At 40.0% G+C, this 22,009-nt stretch overlaps 2 protein-coding genes across 3 annotated transcripts in view; one reads left to right on the top strand and one right to left on the bottom strand.

Annotated features, from left to right (window-relative positions):
* The window catches only part of LOC121733354 (E3 ubiquitin-protein ligase Ubr3), a 63,762-nt gene extending 50,871 nt beyond the window's left edge, over positions 1-12,891 (bottom strand). Inside the window, exons 1-2 of the mRNA XM_042123569.1 lie at positions 12,331-12,891; positions 77-290 (exon numbers count right to left, since the gene is read on the bottom strand). Coding sequence (XP_041979503.1) covers positions 77-290; positions 12,331-12,547 — 431 coding nt within the window. The 5' untranslated portion in view covers positions 12,548-12,891. The remainder of the gene's footprint in view (positions 1-76; positions 291-12,330) is intronic.
* Positions 12,892-15,984: 3,093 nt separating this feature from the next.
* On the top strand, positions 15,985-21,679 carry LOC121733220 (probable ATP-dependent RNA helicase DDX56). Of its 2 annotated transcripts, none has more exons than XM_042123406.1 (10): positions 15,985-16,223; positions 16,385-16,609; positions 17,025-17,287; positions 17,813-18,073; positions 18,737-18,932; positions 19,306-19,455; positions 19,777-19,874; positions 20,506-20,647; positions 20,982-21,215; positions 21,566-21,679. In XM_042123406.1, the coding sequence occupies exons 1-10, from the start codon at positions 16,164-16,166 to the stop codon at positions 21,635-21,637; spliced, it is 1,701 nt and encodes a 566-aa protein (XP_041979340.1). In that variant the 5' UTR covers positions 15,985-16,163; the 3' UTR covers positions 21,638-21,679. The 2 variants fall into 2 exon arrangements, with proteins under 2 accessions (XP_041979340.1, XP_041979341.1); XM_042123407.1 differs by having other exon boundaries at positions 16,143-16,223; positions 16,375-16,609.
* The last annotated feature ends 330 nt before the right edge of the window (positions 21,680-22,009 follow it).

Raw genomic sequence — 22,009 nt, 5'->3', positions numbered from 1 at the left:
CATAGGAAACGGAAACTTAGTAGTTAAAGAACCTCTGTCCTGGCGAAGACATAAGTCAGACAAGAGTATCACTCACCCATCCTCCTTCATCACGGAGTTGTCCCCGCAGTCGCAAGCGCCTCCCGCCTGCGACAGGAACATGTTGAAGTCGTGTGTGGAGTGGTCGCCGCGGTGGAAGCACTCCCGGCATATGCTCATGCAGGGCGATATCCCGCAAGTGCGGCAGCGGTACGCGACCACGCGCGGTATCCACACCAGCCCGCATTTGTCGTGCTTGTCGTAGCTGCGCACTGGAATAGAGAGACGGAGGATCAATTTGTGCTATTCTTAAGAGATATCAACTTATACTTTACTTGTACACAAAGGAAAAGAAAAATGGGAGGATCAATGAAAGTTTTTTCAATACTTGTACTTCAATACTGAAAATTTTACTACCACTTGCCACTATCAGATGTCATATGTCACACACTTACAAACCCTCATTATCTATAGAAAGTACACATTCCTTTAATTATTAGGGCCTGTTTTACCACTTCCTGATAAGTGCCGAATAGGCTATTCACCACTTACCTTGACAAGAAGTATGGAGAATCTGTGAAAAAAGCTGTGAATAGTCTATTCGGCACTTTATCAAAAAGTGGTGAAACAGGTCCTAAATCATGCAAATTAAACTGACAGGTCACAGGAGTAGTAAATAACTGTTCGCAGACTGGTATCAAAACTTCAGAATCTTCAGTGGTTTGGAAAACACTAAATATAGTTCTTCCAACTGTTTCCAAAATAGTCATAGCCATATCGATCGCCAACCTCCCAAAGAAAATAGCACTATTAGAAGTATTAGCTAGGTTGGCTAGAAAAGACTTGGACTAAGCTTAACTTTGGGTCTAGTTGACTTATGTTTTAACTTTTAACCCATCAACAACACTGTTAAACAGATAAACCTACCAAAAACCCAAAGGAACCGGGCATTAATTAATCAAAATATTTGCAATGTCGATGCCCACGATGTACAGTGGGCGTCTCACGATGACCATCCATTCTCGAATCACGCGTGAATCACACGCGGATGACGGATGCTTAGCCGTCGGATGCAAGTCATCATTTTCGACCGAGTCGCGGCCGGCGGTCAAACACTTCACAAACATTACAATGCCTCTATTTCATGGGCGCACCCAGGTCGGGGGCAGGGTGGGCTGCTGCCCCCCCCCCCCCTCCTTTGGAAGATAAAATAAACGTCAATTTTCCTGGCAAGTTTGAATTATAAACGTTACCTACTCTGCGCACGCACTGTTGTTTGCACAACGAACAAAATATATTTTCGGTCAGTTTAATAAATATCAATTTTCATGATTTTTTTGTTTCAACTTTCAATATACCAGAGCGACCATCTTCAGGAAACAGGTGCTACCCTTGGGGACCAGACACCAGAACCTGGGTAATTTGTTGGGGGCAAATTACCCAGGTTCTGGTGTCAGGGGGGGGGGGGCAAATATACTTAATAGGGACGTCAACATGATCGAGGGGAGGCGGCTGCTCCCCCTCCCCCCCCCCCCCTCGGTACGCCCATGTGTCTGAATCTTATGAATACGAAAGACTGTCTGTTACTTCTTTAGATCTGTTATAAATAAACATTCCTAAAAAGAGGCGTCCAAAAATAACTGAGCATATTGATAAATTCAGCTTTCTGATCGAGGAAAGAAAACAATCTGTGACGCCAGATTTGCGGTTCAACATAGTTAAAATCCTAATTACAATAATTTAGAAATTATACATGCGAATGGTTCAGCTATATTTAAAGTTTAGACCCATTCTATTTAAATCTAGAAATAAAATGGTATGGAAAAGAATCCCGGGAAAGGACATAGATGGTCCCGGGCACTGAAATTGCAGGCAACACGATAACAACTTTTAGATACCTATTGATGTGGTTGAAATGACTGAATTTCGTATCAGTTTATAGGACTAGTCATTGACACACGCCAGTCAGCGGATATCATATTTTAATGGCATGTTCTGTTATGTTTTACGACGTGGTGTTCGCTATTGCTAAAATTGAGGACTCCTAACCGGTTGTTGATGTATTTTGTTATAACTGATCGCAAGTTATACAAGACTAGATGACGCCTGCAACGCCGTTCGCGTTGCGCCAAAATTAGTATATCGCGCGGAAGCCGTACATTTTTTCTGGGATAAAAAGTAACTTTTGTCCTGGGATTCCAAATATTTTTATACCCAGCAAAATCAGTTCAGCGGTTCGGGGCGTGAAGTGGTAACAGATAGACAGGCACACTTTCGCATTTATAATATTAGTAATTAGTATGGATAATTGACTATGGATAGTAACTGTTCGCAAGTTATTATAACTAGCTATTTGACCGAGCTTTGCTCGGTATTCGATAAAACACGAATAAAATGACATTAAAATGATTCCTAGCTAGATCGATTGACCCCCTATATACAACTAAATTTCATGAAAATCGTTGGAGCCGATTCCGAGATTCCAATTATATAAATACAAGAATTGCTCGTTTAAAGATATATAAGATATGTACGTTATTCTTTCGAACAGAAAGCTGGGTCCATCGAGCTAGTGGAATTTGCTTCTTTTCTCGGACAATAGCTTGCTTCAGTGACTCCAAGTTTGGATAGGACTTTCAGTAGGCCCTGAGCTAGAGCTCAGGGCCTACTGAGCTAGAGCTCAGTCCATAAAAAAATATCTAGCGGGTTGAGGTTGGGAATGGAAGAGGGCCATTCGTTCGCCGCGACGGGCGCTGGAAGTGCCGACGGTCGACACATTCAGCCTTAACCAAGCTTGAGAGGATTTTGCCTTATGGCTTATGGGATTGCGCCGAGTCTTGCAGGAAAACCCAATCCTTGTTGTGAAATAAAGTATGAGACAGGGGTTTCACAACAGGGTCTAAAATGTTACTTTGACAATTCGGCTTTCACGTTGGCAGAAATGGAGTGAAGTGACACCTTCCATTCAAAACTATTACAACTAGGCCTTATCACGGGATCCCGGGTTTACGGCTTGACGTCGATTTACGGGACATGTATTTCCCATTTTCCGTGGGGACCTATCACAGCTAGACCAACGAAATATACATAATATTATAAAATATAGTGATCGTGCGCGCGATTAAAAGCGAAGTTGATGCGCGGGCGCACGCGGGCGCCAACAATGTGCCATCGGTAATTATAGGTCGCGTGCGCCGCGACCGCGCTAGTGGTTGTTGAACCGCGCAGGGCTGACACAAAGGGGAATAGGTTACCCAGCACTGGTATAAGGCTCAGCTCTGGATTTATGTATAGGCAGTATAGGCCATGACCTATGTCGGGCGGCAGCGTCCTATGGCATCCTGGGAGGGGCGGCAGCGTCCTAGGATGGCGACAGAGTACGTACACAGGGGCGGCGAAATTAAAGTGGCCTGTATTCATAAAACATATAAATCCGGCCCTGACAAGGCTAGGCAACCCTGCATACACTGGCTAGGCAGCTCTTCAAAGCTATCCAGCATGCTTTTGCTGACCAGGCAACCATGATATCATTTTGGTCATGCAATCTGGAGATATTAACTGGGCAGCCCTGGGATACTGAATAGGGCATAGGCAACCCTGAAAAACAGACTAGGCGACCCTGCTACATTGGTTAGGCAGTCCTATTTTATGTTTGCTAGAAAACTACTACAGCCACATCTTGCGCGTAGCAAAGGTTTGTTTTTACAGTTGAATAAACGATATGACAAAATGCCAAAGGAAATCTGGCAGTTTGCATAAGAACCCACCCTGGGTTGCACCAGAGGCGTAGTTATAGTTAAGGTTAAAGTTATAGTTAAATTAAGTTGGTGCAACCCACCCTAAGAAACAAAATAAGAACAGTGTACTATGATAAAACAGCTAAGTGACAGCCCTACGGGCCACCTACCACCGCGGAATTGACACTCGCTATCCAATTTCACTCGTTAGTCGTTACTGAAACGAGTTGCACACGCCGTTCAATTTTATATTACCTCTCATGAAGTCCTTAAGTTAAGGGGCATAAGGTTCATAAGGCTCATCCAGGGTAAAACATCTCTATACGGGCCGTAAAGACAGGTGCAGATCTGCGCAACAAGAGGAAATGTCACGCTACTGTCACAACTCACAGTAGAAGACAGGGGCTAGACTGTAATGGGTTCAGGGCTGTTTATTCCAGAGTTTATACATACTACAAGGTGTATATTTAAACACACAATATTTGAACGTACATCATATTAAATGGATCCAGCAACTTTGTAAACATACTCCTGGACCGTACATTTTCCGAGATAAACTATCCCATGTCCTTTTCCAGGTATAACCATACCTACCATACCATAGCATACCAGGTATACCATACTATTCCGGAGTATAACCATAGTCCGTACCTCATGAAAATCGGTTCAGCGGTTAACAAACAGATCTGGAACACACTTTCGCATTTATCATTATGACAGCCTTTGGGTATAAGATCATATCAGAGCTAAAACATCTCCACAGTCAGTCAGTGTGTAAGAAAAAAGAATCCAAGTAATCCCAAGGATTCACAAAAAAGTAACCCTTACTCTAGTCGAGAAATTTGCATGCTTATGATAAAAGCTATATTATCATACCATCTCCATAAATTCGTTTTCAAGAAAATCTAGTAAATAAAGAGTTCATCGCCATTACTATAACGCCAACATAAAAGACAAACGGACAGACATAAAAATTATCCCAGTGATAAAATTCCATCCTCGTCCGCACGGAAGATAGTAGATAAGGTAATAACGTAAATATTGCTCCTCAACGCGACACACGGCAGTGGGTGCACAAAAACACCTTCATTGTAATTATATTATGTTCTAATGATAATGTTCCCTGCAACGGCTCGCCTGACCAATTACGGCATGGCCATAAACTCGCGACCGCGACGACTGCGACCGCGACAGTAGACGTGCAACAAGGTTCCCAATTCTTGTTGCGACTCGCGAGTGGACACAGCGGCCTTAGCCCTGACGGAATCGAGAATCGAATCAGCGAAGCTCAATCTCAATATGCTAGCGCAGGAGTGTGCTGCGGCTCAATTTTGTAGTATGTAATGTGATTTCAGCAGCTTTTGTTATTCCTTTTCATTATGGACACGGAATTAATGAAACACAGAATCCTTTACCAATTCATAGAGCTTAATATTATGTAAATTGTAATCTGCAGAAATCGGTTCGCGCAAACGACATCCTATTTTTATGGCGATAAAAACATTAGCCAATCGAAGTTCCTGACTTTTGCCTGTATCAAAATGTACACTCACGAGAATGGATTTAACAGAAACCGACGAGCATTTAGGCCAATTTGTCTTTAACGTGTGATTGATCAAGTCATCAGCTCCAGTAAACACAGTACGATTATTTTATGCCGTCGTCGCTGCGATCCCATTTCATGGCCACACCGGGAGCGCCGTGTTTTGCAGACACCGTCCGCTTACATAATCCCGACTCCCGATTTGGCGACTCCGTATTACCTTATATGGAGTGTATTGTGGATGTTCGATAATTGTTACGGCAGAATCCACATGTATGAGGTAAAATGCTAAAATCCTTTTGAGTTCAACAGATTGAAAGCTAGTCTAGTCACGTTAAGAAGGCATTGACGAGCCAGCTAAAATTAACAACGCGTAAGATTTATACGTTCAGCTGTTTCTGAAGTTGGACATTTTGACAGTGTGGTTGTTTGACTGGAGTTCATCTACATATATTTTACTAGAGCCCTTGGTTGGCTAACGTCAAAATATTAACTAATCAACAATGCTTTTGCTGTTGCAGCGGCCAATCAATTTGAATTTTAACATCTCCATCGTGGGTATCGCAGACACAATATATTTTCAATTGCTATGTGGCAGCCGGCTGCCGCTTGGGGATTGATGGGTTAAATTTTGTTTTTTGTCAAGCCCTCGCAAGCTACTAACGCTAGAATACCAAAGAATATTTATTCTAAAATATAATTTAATTATAAATATATATTTTGAATGGCGCGGTATTATTTATTACAATGGCGGTATGGCGCGTGCGCAACGCCCATAAATAACCTCGCTGAGAACTAAAATAAAATCATCACATAAAACTTAATTGGGCTTACTATTTATTGTACAATTAACCTAGCATCGGACCCCGCCCTTCAGCTAATCCCAGCGTAAATACTAAGCTAAAAAGATTGCTGCTTCAGCGAGTCGATACTACAAAAACGGCCAAGTGTGATTCGACTCGCGCACGAAGGGTACCGTACTAGTATATAATAATAGAGCAAAAATCGTGTTTTTGTATGAGGGCTCCCCTTCATTATTTATTTTATTTTTATTATTAATTAATAATTAAAGCATTATATATAAATACAAATGAGTGTTTTGTGAACATTTCAAGTCCTTCCCTGTTGCCACTATTGATACCGAGCAAAAAATTACGTCTTGTTGTATTGTATGGGAGCCCCTTTAACCTATCAAGCCCCAAAAGCTTACCGGTGAGCGAGACACAATAGAATAACAATAGATTTCCAAGAATCCACGATCGAAGGATTAAATATTCATTTATTCTGTTTTTAGTATTGTTATAGCGGCAACAGAAATGAGCAAATTTAAACTCTCTAGCTATTACCGTTCTTTAGATACAGCCTAAAGACAGACAGACGGACAGACATCGAAGTCCTAATAATAGGGTCTCGGTTTTACTCTTAGGGTACGGAACTCTAAAAACGAAATGATAGACTCCGAGTCAATTACTCATAGACGCAAAAAGGCAACTAGTTCCTTCAACTGGGGAGGGTTCGCACTTCGCACGTGGTTAGATCAGCTGTTGGGGTCGACGGCCGGCAGCGCCTCGCAGGCGGGGAGGCGGCCGAGTCAACGCACTCCGATGAAACCTCGCCGCCTCTCAATTCGGCCGGGTTGGCCGCTGACGTCACTGGAGGTCAGGTGCGGGAGTCGGGAGAAGATATGACTCGCCAAACGAGTTTACACGGGACTCGGGAGCGATGCGTATAGCTTGTTTATTTATTCACAGTTGTAAAACGGAGGAAAACAAAAGCGCCATAAAACTTTGGTCTTTATGAATTACAGTAGCATTGACTTGAACTGTATTTCAATAACGTGGTATAGGGTATTAAATAAGCGCTATAGGCCCATAAAACTACACAAAACACGGACTCCTTGATGACTATAATGATAATATCCACTCTGTTCTACACATAGACATTAGTTATGTAACAATGTTGTGTCCTTGTATGATACATTAGATCGTATTATATTGTGGGAATTGTGTCTTAACAGACAAGGGGGGTGAGCCAAAATCTTTTCGTTTTCGCTTCGTTATAGAATCGCCGATGAAAATGTATGGAATTGACATAAGCATTCGTTAATATGACGTTGACGTTCGACTCGTCTTATGTCAATTCCATACATTTTGATCGGCGATTCTATAACAAAGCAAAAACGAAAAAGTTTCGGCTAAATCGCAAGGACTGCACTGAATTTATATGACTATAAAATCTGATAAATAATAAATATTTACGTCCAAAGAAACGAAAATTTAGATTATTATGTAACATTATCTATAAAGATATTAAGTAGATTACAGCTAAGACACAACAGAAGCCATTCACATGTGAGGATTCAGCAAAAAAAGATGCTTACTACTTAGACTCTGTACAGTCAGGCAGGAAAATAAGATAACAAGTAGAAATGTGGCGACTCCAATGAACAATCTATGCATATCCAGGAGCATAAAAATCTGGAGCTTCTGACATCCATACTTTATAATATTCATATTATGATTTATGAATGCGAAAATGTTTCTGTGTCTGTTACCTCTTTACCAACTCTCAAACCGCTGAACCGATTTTGCTGGGCTTAGAGATAATTTGAGACTCAGGAAAAGACATTAGATACTTTTTATCCCAGAAAATGTACGGTTTCCGCGCTATTTAAAACTAATTTTGTGCAATGAGTTGAGGGCGTCATCTAGTAATATTTTAATAAATTTTCGTCACCTGGGGCTGTACCATGAAACCGTTTTGAGACTTAAACAATCATACGAGAATGCCGCGTCAGACTACAAACGAGAAATTACGTTGTTAGAGCAGCCAGCCTAGCATACGCCAACGAGATATCTCACTCTCGAGATAATAGAAAATACTCGTCTCATAATGTCAAAATCTCGACATTATCTCGACAAAACCCTATAAAATGTGTTATTTCTATGATAGATCTACGCGAGAAAAAATATTTGTCATGCTAGGGTCAATAGAGATGAAGAGACAAACCATCAAACATCGAGAAAACATGTAGAGTGAGATATCTCGTTGCCGTATGCTAGGCAGGCTGGACGCGCCATTCTCATTAGATTGTTTAAGTCTCAAAACTACTACGAAACTACCACGAAACCGTTTTGAGAAATCATCGGATGAGAATGCCGCGTCCTACTCTAACAACGTCATTTCACGTTTGTTACAGTAGGACGCGGCATTCTCGTACGATTGTTTGAGTCTCAAAGCGGTTTCGTGGTACGGGCCCAGTTTCGTAGTAGGCCTCAACTCGTTTTCTCGAAGCCCAAGTGACAAAGTTGGTAGCCTACAAACACACATTTTAATCGTTTCTATCTTGATCTAGATCCAATCGTATTCCGATCGGGCAACGATCTAAATTACGTGACTAGAGCCCATTGACGTCCACATCTGCATGTGATATTGCTAAAGGTATTCCGTTTTTCGCAGCAAGCGAACGCGACCGACAGAAATTAAGTCGAGGCCAGTTCGCGGATTCTGGGAAAAGACTGATTTATAAGCTTCCAGTCTAAAGAAATTATGTGGAATTCTCTTACACCAAAATTGATGTAGACTCAAAAAGGAACAAAGTCACAAAATAACCGAACAGAATATTGAAAATTGGCATGGTAATTCTGTAAAAAAATCTTGAATATATCACCATAAAAATACACTTCAAATTCGAAATCTCATAATTTTCAATGACAATTACTTAAAAAGCCGGTAACGCATCTGCAGCTCTTCTGATGTTGGGAAGGGAATAGGGTAGGGGATTGGGCCTCCGGTAAACTCACCCACTCGGCGAAACACAGAGCAAGCGCTGTTTTACGCCGGTTTTCGGTGAGCCCATGGTATTTCTCCGGTCAAGCCGGCCCATTCCTGCCGAAGCATGGCTCTCCCACGGAAAACTTCAAATAAATATAAATAGTCCATTGAAATGTTACATTTATTAGAGGACGCAATTTTATTTTGGGAATATTTTAGGGGGGGGGGGGGGGGGGGGAGGGGTCAATAGAAGCTTAACCTCAAGTTTGTGAGGCCGCCATCTTGAAAAAAGGGGTGACAACACTATTTTAAATGTGATATCTCGGAAACTAAAAGACGTATGTCTTACAAAAAATTTGTAAGAACATAATTTGTTGCAAATTACTTTGCTACAAATATGTTTATATAATAACTTTTTACCCTAAATTAAAAAATTAAGAAGTTATAAACAAAAAAGGGAGAAAATTTTCAAAAAGGTTTATTATCACTCTTCAACTTTGTTTAGTACATTTTACAAAAAAATATTTCAGACCAACCTTGTTGATGATCTTTTGAGAAAAAGATCCCCCAATCCGAGGGGGATTGGGGGATATCTCATGAAATTAATTTTCTGCAGATGCAAAGGAAACTGTGGAAGCATGTGTGGCTGCAGAAAAGCAAGCCTGAAATGCTCTACAGTATGCCTACTATTTTGTAAAGCATTTCAGGCCCTAACACATTCCAAAAATAAAATTGCGTCCTCTAATAAATGGTCCTAAAATTGTAACATTTCAATGGACTAAAAGGAAGGTTACAGATTATAATAATCAGTGTCAACTTTTTACAACAATAAATAATTGTTGGTACTGATGGCATTGCATTGTGACAAATTGAGTTAAGAGGTTCAAGTACCTAATGTCCTAATACTGTGTCAAGGTAATTACAACAATTATTAATATTGTTTTTTGCTGGTTGTATTACAAGTAACATCTGTTTTCTTTTATCAACAAGAGAAGGAGAGTTAAATTATATTAGATTAACATTTTGTTTTAACTTTAACAGGTTGGCAGGAACCTGTTAAAGTTTCTGAGTACTTAAATTTGAACAAATATTTTCAGAATGTCTACTAACTCTTTTTTACTCAAGGCCCTTTGGCCCTGGCCTAAGCTGGGGTCCTAGATAACCTACTTAGTATGTCTCTATGGAGGACTGCTGAAAGAAATCTGTGTTAAAGATAAGCGGTACCTGCCCTGTGGTTATTATGTGTATATTTTCATTTGAAAAAAATGTACAACAAACTGTTAAATAAAGAATTAAAAAGAATGGTCAGCTTGGGTTTTTTGTAATGCACCAAATATATTTTTAAACATATAATTACTGATTCAGAAGCTTCTCAAAATATTTGTCAACATAAAAATAAACGTCACGAATACTTATCTGTACATATCAAGATGTAACATCATTATAATATATATTCTTTAACATGTATTATTTAGTTTTGTGATAAACAATGCACTGAGAACTGAAGAAGATAAGTTAATCATTTAGAAATGACACTGCATTATATAAAACATTTTGTAAATTATTTTGTAAACTGTTAAAATCCAAAATATTGATTATTAACAGACAGACTCTCTTGAGAACCTCCTAGTTTAAGTAGCTGTTAGTTTTAAACCATAAATCTTTTAAAACTAAATTATATTTAAATCAGGATGTTAAAATTTTTAATTTTTACGACATTTTGATGTCTTGCCTCAATCTATAAAGTCCTTATATGATTCACCAAGCGACAAGGTCGCCTTACATCTGGTGTGACATTGACAGTGCATAAATGGACAGAGGTGAATGCTAATGTTTACAAACATTATCAGCTCTGTCAATATCAGGTAGGGCTGCCATCTGTCCAGATTTGCCTAGATTTGTGCTAGTTTGAAGGACGTCCGGGGACCACCTGGCAAGGTTTTTGTAAAGTATCTGGGTGAAAATGATCTTCTTCAAAGGGGTACTTTCTTATAGGTATCCAAGGAAATGACAATATTTTGGTTGAATGTCTGGGGGTTTTTTGAGCTTAACTGGTGATGGCAACTCTCACATTAGGCCACATCCTGCAGTCTAGAAGTTTAGAGATTGGCTCTCAATTTGAAGGTTTCTTCCATGCATGAAAGTGTTAGTAGAATGTTGTCTCCATTTTTATATTTTTAAAACTGGGTACTGAACCTTATAAAGAATAAATAGTATACTGCAGAGAGTTCTTAATCAATCCTTAATTTTACCATGTTACCTTAATTGCAAGTAAAACTTTTTAAACCCTACAACAATGATTTAATAATAAAAAACTCAAAGCCGATGTTACTACCGCGCGCGTTGTGAAGCTGCAAATACACTACCCAATTGGGCCGTCTTTTATTTAGTCTGTCTCTTTTATGTAAATGGCATTTCGTATGTTTTGTTTCACTTATCTGTCAAATTTGTCAATGTTGTTCGGAAGAGATTTAAGCCGGAAAATAGTACGAACGTAACAGATCTGTATAAGTAGAATATCATTGCCCTACAATGATTATAAGTACCTATGTTAAATATCACACATGTTGTGGAAGTTCAAACCAACTAATTTTGTAGTATAAAAAACAGTAGAGTATGATTGTGACATTCAGATTGGATAGCACTAGTCTTTCATATTGAAAATTCAATCAAAGTATAGAAATAGACTATAGTTTGTTAATACTTATATATTTAAGTTTATTTCATAATGATATTTTGTATGTACAAAAAGTTTGGTGATGAATTGACATGCCCTGTTATGGTGATGGTGATGGTGTCGGTAGGCAACAAGTCAATGTTATTTATTTGGGAACATTTGCATTACCCAGCCCAAAGTATTCCAGGCACTATTACTTCCAACCAAAATATATTTTTAGACTTTATTTGGCCAATAACTTGTTTTATTTTATTTTATTTTACTTGTTTGAGAAAATACTTAAATTATGTATACTCTCTGGATATAACTTTTATTTCTGCATGAAAATTGAATAACTTTTGTCATATTCAGGTTGCCGAATAAAACTCAACTTAAGTTTATTACTTTTTATGACTGCTCAAATATTTAATATTATTTACACTGAGTTGTCACCATTTTATGTTCCTAACCTAACTCCAAATATATTTCCACCTAAAACTGATATTAACGAGAGATATAGAATATCATAACTGCATTATTTCTCATAACCTAGAAAAGTATGACATACAATTATGAAGTACAGTTATAGTGCTCTAGCTTACCGATAGCCGCGAATTCGTCGGGGGTTCTGCCGCCCGCCAGGAGCCACCGACACCAGTCAATGGTCTCCCACTCGTCTATCGCCTTGCTGGGGTTCAGCAGGACGTCCAGCAGGGGACCCAGGTGCTGCGGCGAGCCTCCAGCGCAGTCCGCGTGTATGTACGCCGCAGCACCCCTCTTCCCCTTTTTCATCAACACTTGAGCCGTCGTGTTGGACATTTTCGCGATTTCACAACTCACATCCACTGTTTCACTGTACACATAAGTCACTGTATATTTCGGTCACTCACGGAAGAAACACCATTTCCAGTTTTACATAAGGCAATGAACTACGGTCCGTAACGCATCCGCGGTTAATCGTCATGGCTAACGTCAGCAACGCTCCATTGAGCGTGAATGATGAATAAAATTGATGAAATCGAAATTATGGTAGCGAATACATAAACACCAGTTACTCAATTTAATTCGCAGCAACGTAAAATAATAGTGCATTGCAGAAATAGCTCGGCCATTCCTTTGTGTTACCAGAAAAAATAAAAAGTTTCCGTGTTTTTGAGTTGACACAATCCACACCATTCACAGATAGTAAAAACTCTATGGTTTCTTGCTTGTCTATTAAAATCATAGACAACCAAAGATTTAAAAAAAAATAGTATAAAATAATAAATGGGCATTGTCCAAAAAAAATCACATGTACTTTTTATATATTTTTTCCTTAAAATAGGGTATTTTAAGAATATAAATGAAATAATTTTGAAATTCATTGGCTAGTTTTTTCTTAATAAATTTTTAAGGTTTCCCTCTGACGTCATCACCGGCGGCCAATTGACCTCTGTAGTGTTTTAAATTTCCTTTCAATCTTATTTATAATGGCTGGTTCGTTAAATGCAAGTTCTCATTATGTGAAAGCTGATACGAGAAGCTTACCAAAAGTTCGAAACGTAATGTTGGTCGAATTTATTGCTAATTTAACGTCATTGAAGGTCAAACTAAGGTTAAACATATTTGTTCAAAAATATAAGTAACTAATAGGTATTTTTTTCTTTTATATACAGAAAGACGATCACTGGCCTTATTCCTCGAAATGTTTTTGTAATGAACAAAATTAAAAAAAAATGGTCAATCCCCATTATATATGCTTTGATAATGAGGGATTTTCATTTATATTTTTTAATTTTAATTTTAACAATCTTAACTAGATGGCGTAAGGATAGACACTTCTAGATTTTTTATTGGTTCCTCACCGATCTGAAATTATCTGCAGGTTGGCATCACTCATCAGCGTGTAATGTGTCCAGCTAGCGAACGGTCGTGCTTCACGTTACACACGCTGCAAATATTAATTAATTAATATTTCGCGAATCGCGCGGCACATTGCCGCTGCACGTGACCATGGCGCTCGTGGCCAAAGAGTTGCTGGCGTTTATCCAGCACGCCATCGACACCATGGATGAGATCAGCATCATGCAGATCTGCAAGTCTTCCTTCACCAGCGAGGAGATTTGCCAAGGGAGGCAGCTGCTGTATGAGACGCTCGGCCAGAGCGCGAACATGCCGTCGCGACGAAGAGACGGAACCGAAAGGAGCGTGCAGGACATTATCTCCCTGCTGAAGCAGACGGATCCGGATGAGGTACCGGCTTTTGTGGCTAAACAGCTGCATAAGCTGCCGCCCGTCACGCTGGACCACGTCGACGTCGTCAGCCTACTGAGCCGGAGTTCGGGGTAGATTGCAGGCGCCGGAATCTATCATCAGTGACCTACGTAGTGAATTATCACAATTGAAAAGTAATAATTCATTATGTGGGTCACCTGACGCTGCATATGTAACCCGACGCCGAGGCGCATAGGCGATCACGTTTAGCCCGTCAGCATATTTATCGGACGGGTCAACGAACACCGCCGCTGCCGCCCCCGCCCGCGTTCCCCTCCCGGTTGCGCCGACGCTGAGTCCACAGGCGACTCAGCAAAACTACGCGACTGTTGCTGGTCGCCCCGCACCTCCCCCGCGGGCGAACAAAAATGGGGAGAATGAGAGCCGTAAGGCTTCGGGGAGCCGTAAGTCCACGGACAGCAGTAAGTCTACGAATAGCCGCAAGGCTACGAAGAGCCGCAAGGCCAAGTTTTCTCGACCTGGCAAGGACGAGAGCAGGGGGTGCGATGAGGAGGGCTTCATACTGGTGGAGAGGAGGAAGAAGAAGCCCGCCGCCCGCAACCATCGCGGCACCGCGCCCTATGTACCTGAGCTGCGTCTGCAGAGCGAGGTCCCCGCGACGCCCCTGTACATATCTCGCCTGCACTGGTCCATGGAGGTCGAGGACGTCGTCAACTACATCAGTAAGAAGACATCCCTACACTTGAGGGTCGAACGTCTGCAGTCTCGCCACAAGGTCAACTTCAGTTCCTTTGTGGTGAGAGTACCGACGCATCTTCTGTCGACCTTTGAAGCGGGGGAATTCTGGCCGACTGATGTGGTCTACCGAAGGTTCCGGGGAAGACTCCGGAATGAAGCGCACGTCACGTCGCCGATAACTCGTGATAAAGTGTAGTTATTAAGTGTATATAATTTATACGTATGTTAGTCATTAAGGTATTTAATGTATGGGCCTATGTAGCCTGCTATAAATAAATAAATAAATGAAATATGGTTGTGTTTCCAAAAAATATCAGTGTACTGTCAAGTGTGACATAAATCAAAATATCTTAAACCTAAGCGATCATTGGCCTAAGTGATTAGGCCAGTACACTGGTAATAGTTTAGGAACACGCTGACATAATAAAAACTTGTCAAACTGAAACTTGACAACTGAAAGAGTTTTGGCGGGCATGTCACTTTCAAACTTCTTCTACTTTTTATTGTTGGTATGGTTTTTATTATTTTTTCCCAAATTGTGGTTTTTGGGTTTTTGATATTCGTTATTGGTAAAATATTAGCCATTAAATATCCGTTATCTTGCACAAGTGCAGGTAAGATGTTGTCAAAACCAAAATGTATAATTCCTGTGACATTTGGTGTGAATATCGGTAAATAGGGCTATTTCTTCCGTGAATTTTAGCTAAAACATCGTTATAATAACTTTATTATCCTATTCATTGGAATATTATTGCGTCTTTTTCAAGTTGAAATGTATCAAGTTTTACATTCTTTCGCCCAGTTTTGTAGCAATTATTGATGGTATTCCCTGGTATTATCGATAGTTGTCTACCCATACGCCATCTAGTTACTAAAATGGAAACTTTTTGACAATCAAATTAAAAATATATAGGAAAATCCCTCATTGATACAATATCATGTTGTATATAAAACACAAAATACTAGATAACAGATTTCATATCTACTATTATACGTATAGCTTCCACGCAACGCCGCGCGTGCGGTCGAGCTCCAGCCTCCAACTTTCAAGGATTGCCATTTGATAAGGAATCAGGGCTGAACGGCATCTTATTTTTCTAATAAATGTTTTTTTTGTGAAGATTTGAATACAATATGACCATTTTAATCATAGACTTATAATATATACGTAGCATTATAGGTTTATGATTTTAATCCCCTCAATTTACAAGTATATAGAGCTTCATTTTATAGTTAAAAAAAATTCTAAAGTTTTCTTATTATACGATGACGAAGAAGAAGAACGGCTAGGACACATCACACATGTTCATTTTGCCACTGTCAAACAAAAATAAAAACATGTTTTTAGTGGTTTCGTAAATTAATTTTTTTAGTTAAAATTAAGTTAAAAGCACAATTTATATTCAAGTTATAACAGTGTGAAGAACAATACAAACAATTGTACAACATTTACGTGATCGGTAACCATAAGTAGGCAACAAAAATGACTGACGACAAAAAGGTTATGTTTCATGAAATGGAGTTAGATGATCGTATTTTAAAAGTAAGTAATGTTCAAGTTCTAATGTTAAAATACAACTAAGAATGATGAATAACCCGCACGTAAGCGTAAATAACTGTATGAGCGAAAAATATAACCCACGTGCGAAACGTCAAATTGTTCATCATCTTTGTAATTTGTATTCAATTTGTAGCATTTTTCAGGCGATCTCCCAGCTAGGATGGCCACACCCGACTCTAATTCAGGAGACGGCGATCCCGTTGCTGTTGGAAGGCAAAGATGTGCTGATGCGGGCGAGAACAGGGTCGGGAAAGACGGCGGCGTTTACCATACCCGTGATACAGAAGATACTAAACCTCAAGAATACAAGTGCACACCAGTGTATACGGGCTCTCATACTATCACCCAGCAAAGAACTTTGTGGACAGGTAACTATAAATTTTTGGCTATTTTTAATCACAATATGATAACATGCTATATTGCTATAGTACATACATACTAATCTTAGGAATTTTTGTGAGAGTTGCTCTGTAGCTCTCTTAAAGATTCTGGTAACTGTTAATAGTATGAAGATGTTAACAAGATGCCAATAAATATCTCATTACTATAGTTCTTGCAATCTACGAGCGCGCATAGCCTTTATTTGTAGTGGTAATTGTAAATAGACATTTTCGTTAGTGTGCGTACCTGTCGGAGCAGTCAGTAGCGAGCAAGCCATGTATGCGTGTATAGATATGGTCACTCACAAAACCAAGGGCACCTCACGTTTGTAGATTGCAAGATCTGTATCATACAATGGTGTAAAGCTATAAAGTATTTACCATAATTCTCCACTGATTTCAGATTGCATCAGTTCTAAAGGATCTAACAATAAAATGTGCCAGAGAAGTGAGATGTATAGACATTTCGTCCAATGGTGACATGACCATACAGAAGTCCCTTTTAGCAGACAAGCCAGACATTGTAGTGGCAACTCCGTCAAGAGCATTAGCTCATCTGAAGGCCAATAATATGAGGCTAAAAGATGACCTTGCAGTACTCGTGGTGGATGAAGCAGACTTGGTGTTTTCCTTTGGTTATGAAGATGAAATTAAAGAGTTACTTGGGTATGTGTTCTTCAGAATTTTACAATTATTATGGGCATTACATAATGCGCAAGCAGCTTCTTGGCTGAGACATGTTTATAAAATAGTTTTTTTTTTAATGAAATAAGGGGGCAAATGAGCAAACTGGTCACCTGATGGTAAGCAACTTCTGTCGCCAATGAACACTCGCAACATCAGAAGAGCTGCAGGTGCGTTGCCAGCCTTTTAAGAGAAAATGGGGTAATAGGGGAGGGTAGGGATGGGAAGGGGAGGGAATAGGGGAGGGAATAGGGGAGGGTAGGGAAGGGAAAAGGGTAGGGGATTGAGCCTCCGGTAAACTCACTCGACGAAACACAGCGCAAGAGCTGTTTCATCCCGGTTTTCTGTGGGAACGTGGTATTTCTCCGGTCGAGCCTGCCCATTCCGGCTGACTGAAGAATATTTTTGATAGTGCTGACAAATATTTGTAGATAAAGAAAGTTTTCTGATTAGCTATAATTGCAATTTTTACCTGCAACTTGATAAAAAAAACTTCTCATTTTTTAGTCATTTGCCAAAAATATACCAAGCAGTGCTCGCATCAGCCACTCTCTCAGATGATGTGTTGAGCTTGAAGAAAATAGTCCTCCGCAACCCTGTCACATTGAAGCTCGAGGAACCAGAGCTGGCTCCGTCATCACAGCTCCAACACTACCATCTGTTTGCCGAGGAGGATGATAAGGCGGCCATCTTGTATGCCCTTCTCAAATTGAACCTTATTAGGGGCAAGAGTATTATATTCGTGAGGACAGTCGATAGGTGTTATAAGTGAGTACTTAAAATATTTTAAACTCAAGATAAATAAATAATATTAAATTTTGTATTTAAATTTGTTTTTTAGGGTTCTGTACCCAAAGGGTAAAAACGGGACCCTATTACTGAGACTTCGATATCTGTCCATCTGTCCTTCTGTCCGTCTGTCCTAGCTAGAGAGTTGAAATTTTTACATATTATGTATTTCTGTTGCCGCTATAACAACAAATACTAAAAACAAAATAAATTAAATATTTAAGGTTTGAAAAATCATGTTTGTTGTATGGGAGCCCCTCCCATACAACAAACATGATTTTTCAAACATTTTTTGCTTGGTATCAATGATGACAACGGGTAGGCACTTTAAATGTACACAAAATACTCAGCTGTATTTATACTTTAATAATTAAAAATAAAATTTAAATAAAATAAATAATTAATAAAGGCTCCCATACAAAAAACACAATTTTTTACTATTTTTGCTGTATAATGGTACGGAACCCTTCGTGCGTGAGTCCAAACTCGCACTTGGCCGATTATTTTAATGTACAGCTGATTAGCAAATCATAGCGTTTTGTTTGTGATGCTGCTAAATGATTTCTAATTGATAACTTTGAGATAATTTTTTCTGGTCCAAGCAAGAAGAATATTAGGGAACTAACCTACATACTATTTCAGGTTGAAGTTATACTTGGAACAGTTTAAGATCAGTTCTTGTGTACTCAACTCAGAACTGCCTGCCGCTGTGAGGGTTCTATCAGTTAACCAATTCAATAAGGGCAAGTACCAGATCATTATAGCTTCTGATGAGAAAGCCCTGGAGAGGCCAGACGGAGGGCTACTGAGTGGAGAAGAAATGCCAAGTAAAAAGAAGGTATTGCTTTGTTTATTGCAGTTTTAAGTGTCTGGCACTATGTAATTCTTTGATGAGTTATTATGATAGATAGGATAATCAAAAAAATATCTATACTTATTATGTAATTCAGTTAAACATGCACAAAATTTTAATACACTAAACTGCAGGTCTTTTCGTCATCTTTGTCATTCTTTCTTCTTGTTTCCACAAATGATTAGATATAATGCCAGATGCTCAGTGCTCCATGTTAGGATGTCTTAATTGTTCGTTCGTTTTGCGCACCTAAAATTCAATAATCCAGTTGTCGATACAGGAGGTACCTTAAATATTGAAGCTAAATTCTTGAAACCTTGAATGTGCAAGTAAGTATATGAACTAAAAATGTTTTCAGCCAAGATCCAAGCGGAAGAGGGATAAGGAGTCAGGCTCATCCCGCGGTATTGACTTCCACCATGTGTCAAACGTTATCAACTTCGACTTCCCTCTCGATATCACGTCTTACGTGCACAGAGCGGGACGTACGGCCAGAGGGAATAATCAGGTGAGTTCAGAGGAAATGTAGGCACTTTTAGACTGGAGAAAGTGTTAATACGGCAGTCTAGCCACACGAAAGGGTTAATTTGACAGTCTATGTATACTCTGCTTGTGAGTTTTGAGGAAAGAGAGCTAAATAATTACAAGAAAGTGTGGGGGCCATGCTTGACTATTACACGGATACTTCACATTCCCCTTGCTATATTCCTTATGTTACTTGCATGAGCACCGATCATTGAATGATCATTTATTCGAATAATAAAATCTAATCCCAACTTTCACTACAACCATAGACTAACTACAACATAATAATTATTATTGTTTTTAGGGATCAGTGTTGTCTTTTGTGGCAATAAAAGAGAAGCCACTTATGGATGCAGTGGAGCAGCACTTATCCAAAGGCTTCAATGGACAGACTGTGTTACAGTGAGTATTGTTGTTTTCATACAAAGGGTCCAATTCTTTTAAATTGGGTACCTAGTCAAACAATCACAGGTCCAATTTAGTGTTTAAAGTTATATATAAATGCAAAGCAAATGTAACATTTCAATGGACTATATATATTTATTTGAAGTTTTCCGTGGGAGAGCCATGCTTCGGCACGAATGGGCCGGCTCTACCGGAGAAATACCACGGGCTCACAGAAAACCGGCGTGAAGCAGCGCTTGCGCTGTGTTTGCGCCCGGAGGCCCAATCCCCCTTCCTCCCCTATTTCTTTCCCTACCCTCACCTATTCCCTTCCCTACTCTCCCCTGTTACCCTATTCCCTCTTAAAAGGCCGGCAACACACCTGCAGCTCTTCTGATGCTGCGAGTGTCCATGGGCGACGGAAGTTGCGTTCCATCAGGTGACCAGTTTGTTCTTTTGCCCCCTTATTTCATAAAAAAAATTAACTTTATCAATATCAATTAATTATTCCCTCTTGACCAGATGTTACTTCAGGGTTATGTAAGGTCAATGTTAGTCGTCAGGTATAATTTGTCGCTTGTCATAATCCTTCCAAACTATGTTTGTTCCCTATAAGTCAATTCCTCTGATAGTTCTGTTCGTATTTCAGGAAGTACTCGTTCAGCATGTCGGAAGTGGAGGGTTTCCGGTACCGATCTCGTGACGCGTGGCGCTCAGTGACGCGCGTGGCGGTGCGCGAGGCGCGACTCGCTGAGATCCGCAGAGATTTGCTTGCTTGTCAACGGCTGCAGGTACATCTTTACACTTGATGCATAGATTTAGTAGCCACATTACCAAAACGCGTCGAAAAAGTTCACCAAAAAGGTGTAAATAGAATTATTATTTTTTCTAAAGGTTTTGACCTCGATGGCCACAAAAACCCAAAGGCCATTATGGTTTCATCTCGATTTTTTTATCGTTTGCTCGGTATAGTGCAAAAGTGTTGCAAGTTCGACTCCAATATTCACATGATGAACAAATCCAAACATAAGACATTGATGAACGACTAATCTTCTCTCTGAATCACACTCCCTACCCTGGCACACACCTCCACCATAACCCCACTAATCTCTACCTCATCATCAGGGTTACTTCGAAGAGAACCCTTCGGACCTGGCGGCGTTGAAGCGGGACAAGGCGCTCCACACTGTCCGGCATCAGGCGCAGCTGGCGCACGTGCCGGACTACCTGCTGCCGGCGGCGCTCCGCAGCCAGGCGGAGGCGGAGGGCGAGGAGGGCGCGGAGCGAGACGGGGGCGAAGCGCCCGCTAAGAAGAAGAAGACGGCCAGCTTCAAGAGCGCCAAACGGCATAAGTATCAGGTATGTGTAAACTGTAAAGAAGTAATGAAACCGGCAAGTGAATAAAGAAAAATACCCTTGGAATTGGGCTTTTCTACTATGTAGTTCATTCTTTTCGAACTTCAGAACCCATAATATTTTTACGTGTTTTTGCCAATATTGATGATACAAAATAAATGTCGGATACAATGGTGTTGACATGACTTTGGAGCACACGATCACTAAATAATGTAGCAATGAAGGGTCAAGTCAATGTTTTAAACATGAGATAAATAAGAATTCGATTCGATTGCATTGTGTAATGCATTTATTTATCAATAACGTTTATATTAACCATAAATAATAAATATAACAATCATTGTATATTTCAGGCGCGCCAGAGCGACCCACTCAAGAGTTTTGACATAAAAAACCTGAAGAAAACACCGGCAGCCGAAACGTAGTAGTTAGTACGCCGATTGTTGTTAATATACACTGTACAGTTATGTCTGTTCATTTATTTACGTAGTGTAGAAATTGTGATAGAAATACTTCGATCTCAAAAACATTCCTGTTTAGTCTTTAATAATAATAATACTCCCCACACCGATTTCGGTGACGGTGGCCAGTTTCATTGAAACCAATAGGCCTACTACGAAACCGTTTTGAGACTCAAACAATCGGACGAGAATGTCGCGTCCTGCTCTAACAACGTCATTTCACGTTTGTTAGAGTAGGATGCAACATTCTCGTACGATTGTTTGAATCTTAAAATCGTTTCGTGGTACGTGCCCAGACCAGGTACGCAGGAGTAATTTTATAGTGCCCAAGTGTGT

The sequence above is a fragment of the Aricia agestis genome, chromosome 13 (assembly GCF_905147365.1).
Source record: "Aricia agestis chromosome 13, ilAriAges1.1, whole genome shotgun sequence".
NCBI lineage: Eukaryota > Metazoa > Arthropoda > Insecta > Lepidoptera > Lycaenidae > Aricia > Aricia agestis.
The sequence above is the reverse complement of the archived record's forward strand: the minus strand, read 5'-3'. Positions and strand labels throughout refer to the sequence as shown.

Excerpts from the sequence above, each read along its gene's own strand:
- LOC121733220 (XM_042123406.1), top strand. The coding sequence starts at position 16,164 with ATGACTGACGACAAAAAGGTTATGTTTCATGAAATGGAGTTAGATGAT. Across the intron at positions 17,288-17,812 it reads GAAATTAAAGAGTTACTTGG|TCATTTGCCAAAAATATACC; the intron begins GTATGTGTTCTT and ends CTCATTTTTTAG. Across the intron at positions 18,933-19,305 it reads AAATGCCAAGTAAAAAGAAG|CCAAGATCCAAGCGGAAGAG; the intron begins GTATTGCTTTGT and ends AAATGTTTTCAG.